Source organism: Echinops telfairi, unplaced genomic scaffold (assembly GCF_000313985.2).
Source record: "Echinops telfairi isolate 266 unplaced genomic scaffold, ASM31398v2 ScPeMD7_7436;HRSCAF=8474, whole genome shotgun sequence".
Taxonomy (NCBI): Eukaryota; Metazoa; Chordata; class Mammalia; order Afrosoricida; family Tenrecidae; genus Echinops; species Echinops telfairi.
Window position 1 is genome coordinate 4,753,104 of NW_022111336.1, and position 15,363 is coordinate 4,768,466.

Below are 15,363 nucleotides of genomic sequence, written 5' to 3' on the forward strand. Positions count from 1 at the left end.
ACAGTTATCATATCATTCCATAATTCAATTACAACAAGCAGTGTTGTACAATTGCTACCACAAACTGTTTCAAAACATTTTTTTTCCTTCCTGAGCTCCTTGATATCAGCTTCCTTTTACTCTGCCACCCCCTGCTGTAACTGCGGCCCCCCCCCCAAAAAAAAAAACCCCAAACCCAAACAAACCCTTCTTCTACTTGCTCTCCCTATAGGAGCTAGCCTACATTGGCCCAGGGATTTAAAATTTTAGTATCAGGGACTACTCAATAACAATATTAACAGAAGAGTGTTATGCCCCAGGTGGATAATCGGTAAGACTCTCTACCATAAATCTACAAGGAGATTTTTAAAGAGATACAAAGGCATATTAAAAAACAAACAAAAATATATTAAAAACATATTAAAATAAAAACAAAAAAAATGCAGATCCAGGAATGAGTTTTGGGCTCGCACTAAATCTTAACTCCACCTTAAGAACAATTAGTTCTTACATCATGACCCTGCTGGTGCTAGAGTAAAATGTGGTGAAGAGATTTGGGGGTGCCCAACTATCATATAAAATAGCATCTGGGGTTTTAAAGGCTTGTTTCCATACAATTAGCCATCTAAGTGAGATGTCAACAAAGTCCTCATGGAAGAAGCACACCATCATCAGTAACTGGAGGGCTATGAATCATAAAATCCAGAATTGAAGAAGGGAATGGTATCAGAGCCTAAATTGTGAGAATCTGGTTTGATCCCCTCTCTGATGCAAGTTATGACTGATCTGGTTTTCAATAGTTTCTGTATTTTTTGTTTGTTCACAGTGGGATTTATCTCAGATGTATTATGTCATTGGGGGTCACCCTGTTGAATTTTTGTTATATGTTTTTCATACATGAAACTCAAGATGGATGAATTTAAAGGGAGAGCAAAATGCCTTATATTTTTTTGAATATCCTTGGTCATAGTATTTGATTTTGAAATACCATTACACTGCTCTCCCATTAAGTGTTTTTCCCTTGTTCTAGAAATTCCATATTATAGGAATCATTAGTTTTGTTCTCATGCCTTCTTTAGATCAGATCTAAAACTTATGATCATCTTGGATTAGACATCTCATCTGGATAAGTAAACTATCCGAAAATATTTGGCCAAGAGGAATTCCCAAAAGGAATGCTGGTTTTTGAAAAATAACTTTTTAGAAGATCACAATCTTGCTGTTACACAATCATGCCATCTTATGGCTGTACAGCAATTTGTAGTCTAGGCACTGCTTTTGATTTCATTATCTTCTTCGAACTGCCCCAGGCTCTCAAGCTGGAGGAAGAACTGCTTCAAAGAACACTGGATTCATTAAGGATTTCAGAGATAGGAAAGATGGTACCAGGAGGAAAGGAAGACAACAGCACAGTGCCCAGCACTTAGTAAGCCTCCCTAAGTGTTTGTGGAAAGACAAGACAAACTCTGTTTCTCAAAGCGAAGGCACTGGCATTGCTAAGGGGGTGGTTGGCAGTGCAGATAACCCCTGCCTACACTCTCACAGGGAGCTACACCTCACAGATTTTCTACATTTTTGTGCACCTTTCAGCAGAGAATTATTTTTGTAGAAATACCTCCAGAGTTACCCTGTTTCCCCCAAAATAAGACAGTGACTTATATTAATTTTTGCTCCCAAAGATGCACTAGGTCTTATTTTCAGGGGATGTCTTATTTTTCCATGAAGAAGAATACGGTACACATTTATTGTTTATTGTTTTATTAAAAGAGACCTCGCACTTCCTGTCTGCTGCGCTGTGGCCAACAGTGAGTTGTGTGGTGACGCCCGCTGCTACGGTCAAGAGTTCAGAGTTACAGTAGCTTCGCGGGGCCTTATTTTCAGGGATGTCTTATTTTCGAGGGAATGCCTTATATTTCAGCGAGACGCAAAATTGTAAGTAGGTCTTATTTTCAGGGATGTCTTACTTTCGGAGAAATGGTGTAGTTCTGATCACAATTCCACCCCCCTTACCGGACGCCCAGTTTACATGTATCAAAGTGCCTACTAAGCTAAAACGCTATGACATTTTTCTTTCTGAATCTTCTAACGAGTTCAGAGGTCAGTAATTCAAAACCACCAGCACTCTGAGGGGCAAAAGATGGAGCTTTCTATTCCCGGGAAGAGTTACAGTCTGGGAAGCTCTCAGGGGAAGTTCTACTCTGTCATACAGGGTCTCTAAGAGGATGCATTGATTTGGTGTCAGTGAGAATGTACTCAGGTCAGGGACGTCATTACCACCCAATTACAATAATTCTTTGAGTCACGTGGTTTTATCTACTAGGGACAGGAAAGTTATTTCTGTTGCTACTGGTATAGTTATAGTTTTTGGTTTTGTTAAATGTTCTGGTGTTTTAGCTACAGTATTAGGGTAATGAGTAGTTGTGAACCAGTGGTGTGTGGCGAAACAAGGAGGGTAAAGGGAGAATGGGTAGGAAAGAGGGAACCGATTACAAGGAACTGTGTGTGACCTCCTCCCTGGGGGACAGACAACCGAAAAGTGGGTGAAGGGAGACATCGGGCAGGGCAAGATATGACAAAATACCAATTTATAAACTATCATGGGCTCATGAGAGAGGGGGGAGCAGGGAGGGAGGGGAAAATGAGGACCTAATGTCGGAGGTTTAAGTGGAGAGAAAAGGTTTTGAGAATGATGTACAAATGTGCTTTACACAATTGATGTGTGTATGGATTGCGATAACAGTTGTATGAGCCCCTAATAAAATGTTAAAAAAAAAAAGGATTTCAGAAGGATGGAAATATATGTACTAATACATCAGATACAATTGATGTATGGATTATAACCAGAGTTGTAAGAGCCCCCAATAAAATGATCTAAATTAAAAAAAAAAAAGAAAAACAAAAAAAAATAATAAATTACTTTTGTTTGTTTGTTTAGAATAAAGTAGTAACTAAAGGAGAAGGAGCAGCATTTTTTAAAAAGCTTCCTCTCCGTTCACTGGTAGTGCTGTAATTCAATGTAGAAAGATTTGACACAACAGTTTTGTTAATATTCATAAGATCTGAGAGATATTATATTTAAGCAATTTACAACTGTATGTATCACTTTATTGTTCCATGCTTACAATGGACTAGAAACATGACAAGAAATGCTGAGTGTTTTGTTGTGGGAGGAGGCACCCTGCTGGTGCTGTGAGTCACACACTGGGCTGCTCATGGAAAAGCTAGTGGTATGAATCCTCCAGCGGCCCAGATGGAGAAAGACCAGGCTATCTGCTTCAGTAAAGATTTGCAGGACCAGAAACCCTCAGGGACAGTTCCATTTTTGTCCTGTAGGAGCACTGGGAGTCAGAGTTGACTAGATGGTGACTGACTGAAATGATATGGTGGGAGGTTCATGGGCTAGTGGCGCCACGTGGTAAACTTTGGATGAGGCTAACCAAGTGACACCACTGACTCTGAGTGGCACCTAAGTTCTTCTCTCTTTGCTTTCAAGTTTCCCCTTGAGTGTGTTCTATGATCAGGAAGTATATACTGTAGCTTGGCAATAAATGCTGCAATATGAATAAACAGTGACCACATTGTGCTAGTATACAATGTCAGTCACACAAGGGGAAATCTTGTATAATCCCAATTATACTAAATATCTGGAATAGTTTAATGCATAGAGAACCAGAGTAAGAAAGTCGATAGCAGGGACAGGAAGGAAGGAAAAGAGGGAGTCATTGTCTAAGGGGTGCTGACCTTCCAGTCAGTCATGGGAATATTTGAAAGTGGCTAGTGGTGCTGGTTGCACACCACAAGGAAAGTAATTCATGCCACTGAAGTGTACATATAAAATGATTCAAATGGCAACATACATGTATATACATGTGTGTATAACATTCTAAAAAGAAATAGATTAAAACTAACATTCTCAGTAATAGTAATGTTAATTTATCACAATGCTAAATATCTAACATTCTGTCTATCTAATATCTATCTAATACAATGTTAAATGTCGAACATTCATATAGATCCATTATATACATATTATATAGCTCATGGAGTTATACAGATTTTATTCTTACACTGATTACTGACCAAGCAAAATCTATACGGAAAAGCACTAAGTTTCTGTATTTTTATCACATAACATTGCTGATCAAAAAAAATCCCAGAAACCAAAGTAAAATCACTGCCATCTAGTCTATTTCCACTCATAGAGACCTTACAGGACTGAGCAGAATTGCTCTTGTGGGATCTGAGACTATAGCTCTTTACAGGAGTAGAAAGCCTGGTTTTTCTCCCATGAAGCAGCTGATGGTTTTGAACTACTGGCCTTGAGTTTAGCAATCCCATGCATAACCCACTATACCACCAGGTCTCCCACTTTGCTGGTATACATGTTGAAAGCCTATCTGAGGGAAGACAATGCATGGCAACTGGTTTATTAGATAATTAGTGTTAACTTATAAATCAATCTGACTTTTCATTATCTACTTTTCCTCACCTGAACAGTAATGTCTCATTTACTTCATGATATTTAATGAAGGGGAGTTTTGCTGTTATTGCATTCATGAGTTTGGTGATTAATAATGGGCTCAGTAGCTATGTCTGAAGAACACCAAGAGTCTAATATATTAGTCTCAAAATTTTAATTAATTTTGAATAAAATATAAAAAGCTATGAGAGTTAAACTTTGAGGTGAAAAATAAATACGTAGATATTTTAGCATATGCACGTCTCCACATTTTTAGGATGTAGTTTTCTCCCTTGCAAAGTGATGAAACTGACCCCGAAGCACAAAGATATTTCCTACCTGGAAAAATGTATTACCTATAATAAGCCAGATTCCACCCCCCACCTCCCCCAAATATTCACTTCTCTTGAAATTTTATTGCCAAAGGACTACTTAACCATTCTATAGATGTCAGGTTTGGCCATGTGACTTACTTTGGCCAAATTTGGAGTGTCTGTGGACCTGAGAGGAAGTTAGGCTTGATTCATTCTCGTTCTTCATTGTGAGAAGAGCATGGCCCTCAGAAAAAAAGGCACATTAAAAAAAAGACCTAAGTTCAACAAGCATCTAGGAGGCGAAAACTGCTGACTCACAGCGTGAAGCAGCCCTATTCCGACCAGCACAGTCAACAACAAGAAAATCATAGGCGACCTGAGAACCATGAGAACAAGAAGAAGTGCTGACTGTGTTATGCCCCTGGTCTTTTCATTCATTTTTTAGGATTATTCTGGGAAGATCTGATTGATATACCATCATATATGTAAAAACTTGATCGAACCCTTCTTATTGGTTCAAATATATTTTGTTTTAATCTCAAGTTGGGTTTATTAAATCATTCAGTGATTTTTTTTGTTGAAAAATCAACAGAAAAATGTTACAGAATTTCATTGACATAGGTATCTATTGTGTCTAAATTCCCCCATGGCTTCAGGAATCCATAGATGGAGTCCCCCTACGATGGTAGTAGTAGTGCGTAGAACCTAGCTCTGTGAGCTACCTTTCCCTTGTAACAGGGACCAGCACCTTATGGCTCAGTAGCCAACGTGGCCCACCACCTTTAAACATTTTTTAAATGTTTCATTGGACACAGCAAGATACATTTATTTACATATTTGTAACCATGGATGGTTGCTTTCACTCTGCAAGACCAGAGTTGAAAATTTGTTGTTGTTTTTTAACCATTTTATTGGGGGCTCTTATAACTCATCACAATCCATACATCCATTGTGTCAAGCACATTTGTACATAAGTTGCCATCATCCTTTTCAAAATATTTTCTTTCTACTTGAGCCCTTGGTATCAGCTCATTTTCTCCCTCCTTCCTCCACCCTCCCTCCCTCATGAACACTGGCTATTTCATAAAGTATCATTATTTTCATATCTTACACCGACCTTCACCCATGTGTCTGTGGTTTGGCCCCCTGAGAGGGGGTTATATGTCGATCACTGTGATTGGTTCCCCCTTTCTCCCCACACTTTCCCCCACCTTCATGATATCGCTAGTCCTATAATTGTTCCTGAGGGGGTTAGCTGTCCTGGATTTCCTGTGTTGAGAGCTCTTATCTGTACCAGCGTTTCTGTTGGGTTTTCAACAAAAATACATTGAATGATTTAATAAACCCAACTTGAGATTAAAACAAAATGCCTTTGAAACCATAAGAAGGGCTAGAGTGATTTTTTTACATATATGATCCATGCATGATGGTATATCAATCAGATCTTACCAGAATAATCCTGAAACAAATGATTTCAAAAATCGATGGCTTAAAACAATAGGCATTTATTGTTGTTCTCATAATTCTTGCTCTAAACTAGTCGAATTTGTAAGGTAGAATTGGGATCATGATAGTGGGGGAAGGGGGGCAGGAAGCAATAAAGAACTGGAGGAATGTTATTTGTTGCATTGGTGCTATACTGCACCCTGGCTGACTCGTCTTTTCTTTGTGACCCTTCTGTGAGGGGATGTTCAATTGTCTATAGATGGGCTGTGGGTCTCCACTCTGCCACCCCCACCCCATTCCCATCCCCACCCCTCATTTTCATCAATAGATTGTTTGTTCTGGTTCTTCTAATGCCTGATATCTGATCCCTGATCCCATCGACACTTCATGATTACACGGACTGGTGTGCTTCTTTAATATGGGCTTGGTTGTTTCCCAGATAGCTGGCTTCTTGTTTATCTTCAAGGTGTTAAGACTCCTGATGTTATATCTTTTGATACCTGGGCACCATCAGCTTTCTTCACCACATTTGCTTATGTACCCCTTTTGTCTTCAGTGATGACAGGAAGGTGCGCATCACAGAATGCCAGGTTATTAGAACAAAGTGTTCTAGCATTGAGGGAGTACTTGAGTAGAGGTCCATTGTCCATCTGCTGCCTTAATATTTGACATATAATATAAATACATGTACATATTGTTATATATAAATATATTTACTTAAGGATGTGCCTATATTTAGACCTCTATAAATGTCCTATGCCTCCTAGTTCTTTCCTCAATTCCCTTTTACTTTTTTCTTGTCCTGGTATCATTTTTGACCTTTATTCATGTTTCCTTAATTCCTCCTGACTATGTTGCACTTGTGACGGCTTCTACATCATTGGCAAAGACTAAAACATTTACTATTTATTCCTTTCCAGGAAAATGAAAAATTCAGGTACTATCATATCCAATCTCACTGCCATTGGGTCAATGCTAAGTCATAGTGAACACCTGGTTTTCCAAGGTTTTCCAAGAAAACATGGTTTTCCAAGTCTCTAACTGTTTATAGAAGTTGGAATCCCAGTCTTTCTGGTTATCTTGCCAAAGGCCTTGATTCTAGAATGACTGGCAAGAAGAGAAGTGGCAATGTAGCCAAATATGAACACCCATGGAAGCAAATGATATCCATTTACTTTGGTGCAACAAAACATGCCAACTGGGCAGAAATTTATAAGCCACAGGCTGACCAATAGATAACATCATGACAAACAGAGAGAAGATTGAAATTATTAAGGATTTCATTTTGCTCAATACTCATGGAAGCAGCGGACAAGAAATCAAACAACATATTACATGGCTGCTGCCATGACAGCAGTTTATAATTCTGATCCACCTTGTGGCTTGAGGCTGGACATGTTTTTGCCTGCCTACCCCAGTATTCTATACTCTGTGTTTAGGTAAATAAATAAAGCCTGGCTATCAGGCTTCCTCATTGATTCCATAATGTGCTTGATATTCTTGCAGCCAATAATATATTTCTGTCTAAGTTAGCCAAAGTCATTTTAAATTGCAACTCAAACCGTGAATGGTCATTAAGACTGACCACAGTTCTCCGATTCATTTTCCCAGGGATCCTCTTCCCCCCTCTAGCAAAGCCTGTATCCTTCAGTCATCGTTTTCCTGGCTAGATGTTCATTTTTCTGTCCCATACTGAGCGATTCTTGAAAGCAAGCATTGAATCTAATTCTGCTCTCCTTCGTACTCAAAACGATTTGAAAGAATCAATTAACAGGCACAAAGACTATCTGAGGCACAGATCATCACGTTTTTCATGACAATTGCTGATCTTAATTCAGTATTTATCATGGATAAGGCATTCACTAGGTATGCTACATGAAGTGTTTCATGTATACTCATGACAGAGTAGCCCTGTAATATGGGTCCTATTTGTATTCCACTGTATAGAATAGTGGAGTATTGAAGAAAAGAACCTTGCTCAGGTTCACGCAAGTAGTTGGCAGCAGACCTAGGGCCCCAAAAGACTGGGCTCCAGAGTCTGTGCTCAGAACCATGTACTAAAAAGAGTTTTGTTTTTATCTCTCAAAAAAGACTAGGCTATATTTTCTAGGATATTCGTAACAATACCCAACCCAGTTTTAGAGGTCAAGTTGAGTACAGTTATGCAGTCTCTGGATAAGGGAGGAGTGAGATGCTAGGGTTAGAGATATGCTATTCTTTGACAAAAGTAAGAATGGCTTTAATTTTAAGTAAGATTCAGCCACTCACTCCATTGAATCCTATCTCTGTTTCCTATAGAGTCTAAGGACAATGACTTAAGGAGGAACAGGTTGTATGTCCAGTGGGAAAGGAACACCTAGCTCATTATAGGATGGTAGCTTATAATTAGAGCAGGGGATAAGTCTCAATAAGAGGTCGACCTCTATTTTATTGAAAGAGTGGTAGGTTCCTACAGAAGCCAAGTAATCACTGGCTATTCCACAAGCATCTGCACTCGGTAAGGGACATTCTGGGTATCTTGCATGATTGGAAGAAAAGGAGTCAAGAGCATCCCAATAGTGGAATGAGCACCGAAAAATGGTATAAAGGAACAGATTGCATTGGAGTAGCCCACAGGCCAACTTAGCACTTAGAGAGGATGCACCTTACTGGCAATATACATATCTGTTCGTCTTTTGTGGAACCTGGAGCTGTGGTGACATAGTGGATTACAAGTTGGGCTGCTAACCACAAGGTCAGCAGTTTGAAACCAAAAGCCACTCTTCTTGGAGCAAAATTGGGCTTTTTACTCCCATAAAGGGCTGCAGTCTCGGCAATCCACAAGGGCAGTTCTACCCTGCCCTAAGTGCTCCTTTGAGTGAGAACTGACTTTATGGCAAGGACGTTTCCTACAATTTCCTGTAATTATTTAACAAATGAAATGGTTTTCTCTGAGAATAATAAAGAAAACTGATTTAAGACCAAGAAACTTTGCAATAAATTATTTTAATCTCTTAGAGAATATTATGAAGTTTAACTTCATATGTAAAAGAAAAGAAAAATTCACTTTCTTGTGTTATGAGGCCAATGACTGTCTGTGAATTCTTGTCAGAAAAAATATAACATCCAAGATGCTAAATATTTTAATGAAAGTATTAAGAAGTTATTTTAAATTCAAAAATTTTCACACAAGAAATGAAACAACTTCCTTTGAGTTATAAATAACAGTTGAAAATGAAGTTTGTCCATTTTCAAACATATCAATAGGCATACCAGACTTTAAACATAAAGGACACAGATGTGACTAAAGATTGCTAAATAAATTTATTTTTAAATTGGACAGTATTTAACCACTCCAAATAAATGATCCAAACTGCCTTAACATTACCTGAAATTACAGGGGATGATATAATATTCCAACATACTGCTAATTTCAATACAAAATAACTTCTAGAATTCACCTCATTATACTGAACTGTCATCATTGTTTACCATCACTCCATTTACCTTTTTCACAATGATGAAGATACTCTTTCTTCGCTTCTCTCTTCTCTCTCTCTCTCTCTCTCTCATTGAGATGAATTCTAGAAATCTCTGAACACAGGTGCAATCATGTAAGATGAAAGAAAATGTTACCTACCCTTGTCGGTCCTTGTACATTTTGTTTACTTTTTCCCATTGGAAATCAAGCTGAGCTAGTGCTTCTTGTAGCTTTGTTCTTTCGGCGGGTGTGGCACTTTGAAATGCTGGTGTCTTCTTTTTGTGAATGAAGTCAATCCGACCTGAGATTTGCTGCAGATTGTCTTTTATATTCTGTAATATTGAAAAGTGTCAAACAAATTAGAAATGGATCAGCTGACTATGAAAATAAAGATGAAACCCTTAAAACATATAGAAGTAACAAATGATTGATTCTTAATAATTCATCAGCTCATGTCAAGTTTCCCAATGATTTCAACATGGCCAAGTCCAATAGTCAGTCCATAGCTGTCATTTCAAAACAAATGATCACTGCCTTCATCTTAAGACATGTTTTCCTCTTCCATTTGGCTTTTGTAAGCTTAGCTCTTGTAGGTTTTCTTCTACCTTATATGTACACTTCTTCTCAGGCTCCTTTTCTGTATGATTCTCTGCTTTCTAATTTCTTTTTTGGACACCTCTGGCTCAGTCTTGGGACTTCTCTCTATCTCTGTATATACCACCCTCCCACTCAGATTCATCTATTGTTTGTTTGACAATGATTCGTCAAGTTTTATCTGCAGTTAGGACCTTTCCCTTGGACTCCAGATCCTCACATTTAACAACAATCTTGACACTTGAATGTCTCATGAGCATTTCAAACTTAATGTGGCCCAGTATTCTAAATCTCACCCCCTAATCTGGCTCCTCCGTAGTTTTTCTCATTTCAGGGAATGACCCAGTAAGTTACTTCAGCTACATTGAATTGCTTTGACTGCACAATAGAAAATAGCATAAAACTAAATTGCCAGCAAGAGAGAGATGGAGGAAAATGAAGAGAACAAGGCAAACAATGGTTTGTTTGGTGAATTGTTGAATGTAAAAATGATGACTTGTTCTGTAAATCTTGACCTAATTCATAATAAAACTTTTTGTTTTGTCTTTTAAATGCAGCCAATAATCCCAATGGGACAGTTCTACTCATTCACATGGAATTTCTATGAGTTAAATATTGACTAGATAGAACCTAATAAAAATGATGACACATAACAGTTTGCTTTATTGGATATCAGGCACTTACTCAAGAAAATCCACTACTAAAAAAAATCCAAACTAAATAAATTTTTAAAAACTTCATAAAGATTAGATGGCTCTATAACTATTACTAATATCTTAAAAGTCAATTAATTCTAATATGCTTATTATATTAATTCTTTTACTTGCCTGGTTATACTCAACTATCTTCTGAGGAGTCTTATATTGGAGTTTGGAATGGATTGATATTCAGGACAGTCCTACGAACTGGATGCAGTCTTTACCTGGGGATAGGGACTGACTTGGCTTCTTTGCTGCCTCTGTACCTCATCTAACCTGGTCAGCATGATTTCACAAGCACTTGGTCTGGTTCAACTCCTGATGTGTTAAGTCTTAGACCCAATCTTAGCTTGGGTGCTAACCCATAGACATAGATTCCTAACGTTGACAAATTTTCCACTTAATCCCACACCATCCGCTGGCTGATGCTGATGTTTTAAAGTCACATTGGGTCAATGAACCACATTACTCTGTGCATTGGGCCCCCAAATACTTAAAATGCATTACTGTAGCCTCCCACAGGAGAAGATTCAAGACTAGGGAATGATAATCGTCCACACTAGAACCAAAGCTTCCTAGTTTTTATTTTGATGAATTCATCGAGATATATTATAAACACATACCACAGGGCTTTTAAAAAGTCATGGAAAAAATCCAATTATCTTTTAATGACATTTTCCCCATGAATGTTGGGAAGCATTCTGAGAGATGTCAAAAATTGCTGCCATCTCATAGAAACTTTTATTAAACAAAAGTATCAAAATGTGAAGCTATTGTTTATTGCTATGCCTCCATTTAAGTTTAGACACTTCTGAAGGTTGTGTTTCTATGGCTTTAACTCATTCCCAAATATTCCAGTGATCTTTGAGTTACACCATGCCTTTGAGCAGACCTCTGCTTTGGATTCATACATGAGGTCTTCTAATCTTTCCATAAAACACATAATCCATATAAAATTGTTATTTTATGTGGGGCAGTGTTCCTGATAACTGACTGTTAAACTTCAATGATCTGGTAGATGTCCACTTGAGTTTTATTAAACATTTTACAACCCTGACCTCCCACCCCTACTCTGGATGGAAAAATAATATAGCCTTTTTGGGGAAGGCACTCAACTAAAGGCAGACAGGGTCTTACTGAGAGAACTTATTTGAGCCATGCGCTGATCATGGAGACGTGTTACCACACGCTGCGTTTGGAATCAACCTGTGTAGATATGAACTGGAACCTAGTAACAATTCCCTTTGGCTTATCCTCATATAATGTCTCTTTGAGGATTTAAGCTCACCAACTTTTTGGATTTTAACGAGAATCTCTGGCAAACTCCCAATTCTCTGAAGAAGTGGTAGGACTGCTGAGAAGCAAGCTTCAAATGGATTGCGCAGCATGTAGCAAAGGCAGGCAAACTTTCTGTCTTAAATGAGAAAAGTAAGAAGCAAACAAAACCAAACCAAAAAAGGACAAACCAGGCAGGGGATGCCACCCTCTTTGGATAGCTAGATAATAGCCCCTTGGTGCATTCTCAGAATTCCTTCAAAATTGACTGGCGTCCAGGAAATCTTTTTAAAAGTCTTTGCACATACTCCTGTCCTGAAGGCATTGCGCACAGAATGGAGGTGGGGGGGGGCGGGGATACACTGAAAACAATTCTGTAGCAGTTCCCACAATTTAAAGCCAGAGATGGGATCTCTTATAGCTTTTTACTATTTAAGTTTGTCAGGAAATAAGTGATTGTCATAGTTTCTGACTCTTGAAAAATGAAATCATCATCCCTGTAGTTGCTATGATAATATCAAAAAAAAGAAGAAGAAGAAGAAGAAGAATCCTAGCATCAACAGAGAATACAACATTTTGGTTTTTTAGTTTCTATTCCTGAGAAGTTCCTAATTTTACCTGAAAATACGATGTCAAAATGAGGAAGTACACACTTTGTAGTCAACTTCCTTTATAATTTTAACCAACCCAATACGTTGCCCCCATGCCCAGTTCAATTCTTTGGGAGGATTATTTGTTAGCCACTCTTCTTTTCATAAAAGGAAAAGAAAGTCTAATATTTGAAAAACCTTTGTACATTAGTACATTACTTATATCACTTAAGCTCTTCATAAGTTTAGCAATTGCAGAATTGCAAGTCTGGCTCAAAGAAGTAACTTAGTTGTATAAGGACCTTTTTTACCCTCTGTTGTTAGATAAAAATTAGATATTAAGGCAGTTTTCACACTGAAAAAGGAAATCTCGATATCTAAAGCTGGACAGAACAGAAACCTAGGGACAGTGCTGCTTCCATTCATCTTTCTAATAGAAAGGTTTGTTTAAAGGAAGGAGATTTCATTCATGACAGATAAGGACTTCACTTTTGAGACAGAAGTATAAATATTTAGAAACATGGCTTCTCCTCTCCTTTAAAAAAATGGAGTCCATTTTTAAACACAAATCATTTGAATCTAAAAGCACTCTGTTCAAGTATTGTGTACTACATCCATTCAGTGGGCTAGAAAGAGAAAATAGAGACTCATGACAATTTTTCTAGGGAGCTCAGCCAGAGGGCCAATTCAGTCCAACTCATCAGAACGTGTTAAAGATCTCAAGTAACACTTAATTGGGCTATGTTCTCTGCTCTATCATAAGAGGCAGGTTTCTGGTGCTTAGGTTTTCTCCCATTTAATGTAAAGCAACAACTACTCCCTTGCTAGCACAGTGTTTTATTACAGAGCTGGCCTTTACTTATGTAAATAGCAAGCCTATTTGTATGGATGTCAAAGTAGATACTACAGAAACTGAACAGGGCAGTGGGGAATGGTGATATCTGATCTCAGAACTAACTGTTAATCATTTCTGATAAAAGTGAACTTCAAGAGAATTTATTGAGTTTTAACACCTTTTTTTTTTAAGCAAGCATTTCATTTTTTTGTTTCCACCCTACTAGGAACTTCCCCAGTACATTTTGAGAATTTGAAATAGCATATTTTTTTTCCGGCTGTGCCTTCTCTATAGTTAATAAAACATAAAAGGGCATCTCATAATTCCAAAACATAATTCAGCACATATGAGAGCTTCAATACACAAATAAGGACACTGAGAATGTCTGTAATTTATAGACTCCTAGTGACCATAAAAAACAAGAGAGAAAAGAACTGCCCCTTTGGGTTCTCAGGACTTTAACTCTTTACAAGACAAGCTCATCTTTCTCCTAGGGAGCAGCTGATGGGTTCAAATCCCTGACCTTGTGATGAGCAGCTCTGCGAACAGTCAGCAATGGCATCAGGGTTCCTTAATGTCACTTTGAGTTGGAATCTACTTGATGACAGATAATTATTTTACAATGTATAGATGTCTTTAGTACATTTGGACGATAAGTCCAAATGGTTTCAGTTCATGCATACAGATTTGAATCCTCTAAGAACAGTAACAGTGCTGTTGCACTAGCTGTACATCAAAGAGACTCTTAGGCTGCTAACCACAAGGCCAGCTGTGCAAAAACAATTAGCCTCTCCACAGAAGATAGATGAAGCTTTCTACTACCCTAAATATTTACCGTCTCAGAAACTCATAGGGGCAATTCTACCACATCCAATAGGGTCACTCTGAGTTAGAAATGACTCAATGGCAGTGGGTTTAGTTTGAGTTTTGGCAAAATGCATGCAGAGGTTTATTCCAAGCAAAACTAGTCTAATCAAAGCTCATCTGGAGTGGCAAGGAGCCCCGGATGCAGAGGGCGTTGGGAGTCGGACTGCTAAGCACGACGTCCATGGGAGAACAATAAGACTTCTGACACCTGTGAAGATGGACAGCCTGAGAAACGCCCAGTTAGTTCAACTCTCTCCTACAGGGTAACAATAAGTTGAAATTGATTGATGGTTATTTAGTTTGTAATCAGTGGATTGATGCAGACATATTTTATTTTGGTAACACACTTGTCTTAGTCTCATGACAATACTTAAAAAAAAAAAAAAGGCCAACCAAAAGTGTGGCTTCCAAGGGGGATCTGCTGTGCTCTTTAAATTGAAAGCAAACAGTCAGTTCAGAAGGTTACAGTGTCTATTTGGGGGGGGGGGGCTTAAACTGGATAATCTTGAGAGATTTTCTTGAAGGATGATCTCAGGGGCTTACTAAAAGTTTTAAGAAAATTGAAAACTTCACTGGTAAGAATAAGGTCAAGAAAGTTATACTGGAGACATTTTTACTTCACTACAACACACTTGCTCATTCTTCGAGCGCAGCCAGGGGTGTCCCGAAGAATTTCATTAAGAAACCTTACCCCGTCCTACATTCCCTGCGCTTCCAATTCCCCTCTGTACCGCTGTGCATCATCTGGTCTAAGACCGGGGGTGAAGGGGGCGATATCAGGAGGGAAAGGGGAGGTAGTAAGGGGGAATGGATCACAGGGAGCCACATATGGCCTCCTCTCTGGGG

At 38.4% G+C, this 15,363-nt stretch overlaps 1 protein-coding gene across 4 annotated transcripts in view; it reads right to left on the reverse strand.

The window, feature by feature from the left end:
• DMD (dystrophin) overlaps window positions 1–15,363 on the reverse strand; it is a 2,430,848-nt gene that overhangs the window by 1,383,886 nt on the left and 1,031,599 nt on the right. For all 4 annotated transcript variants that reach the window (XM_045298663.1, XM_045298661.1, XM_045298660.1 and 1 more), the window contains one exon: window positions 9,818–9,990. In XM_045298663.1, coding sequence (XP_045154598.1) covers window positions 9,818–9,990 — 173 coding nt within the window. The remainder of the gene's footprint in view (window positions 1–9,817; window positions 9,991–15,363) is intronic.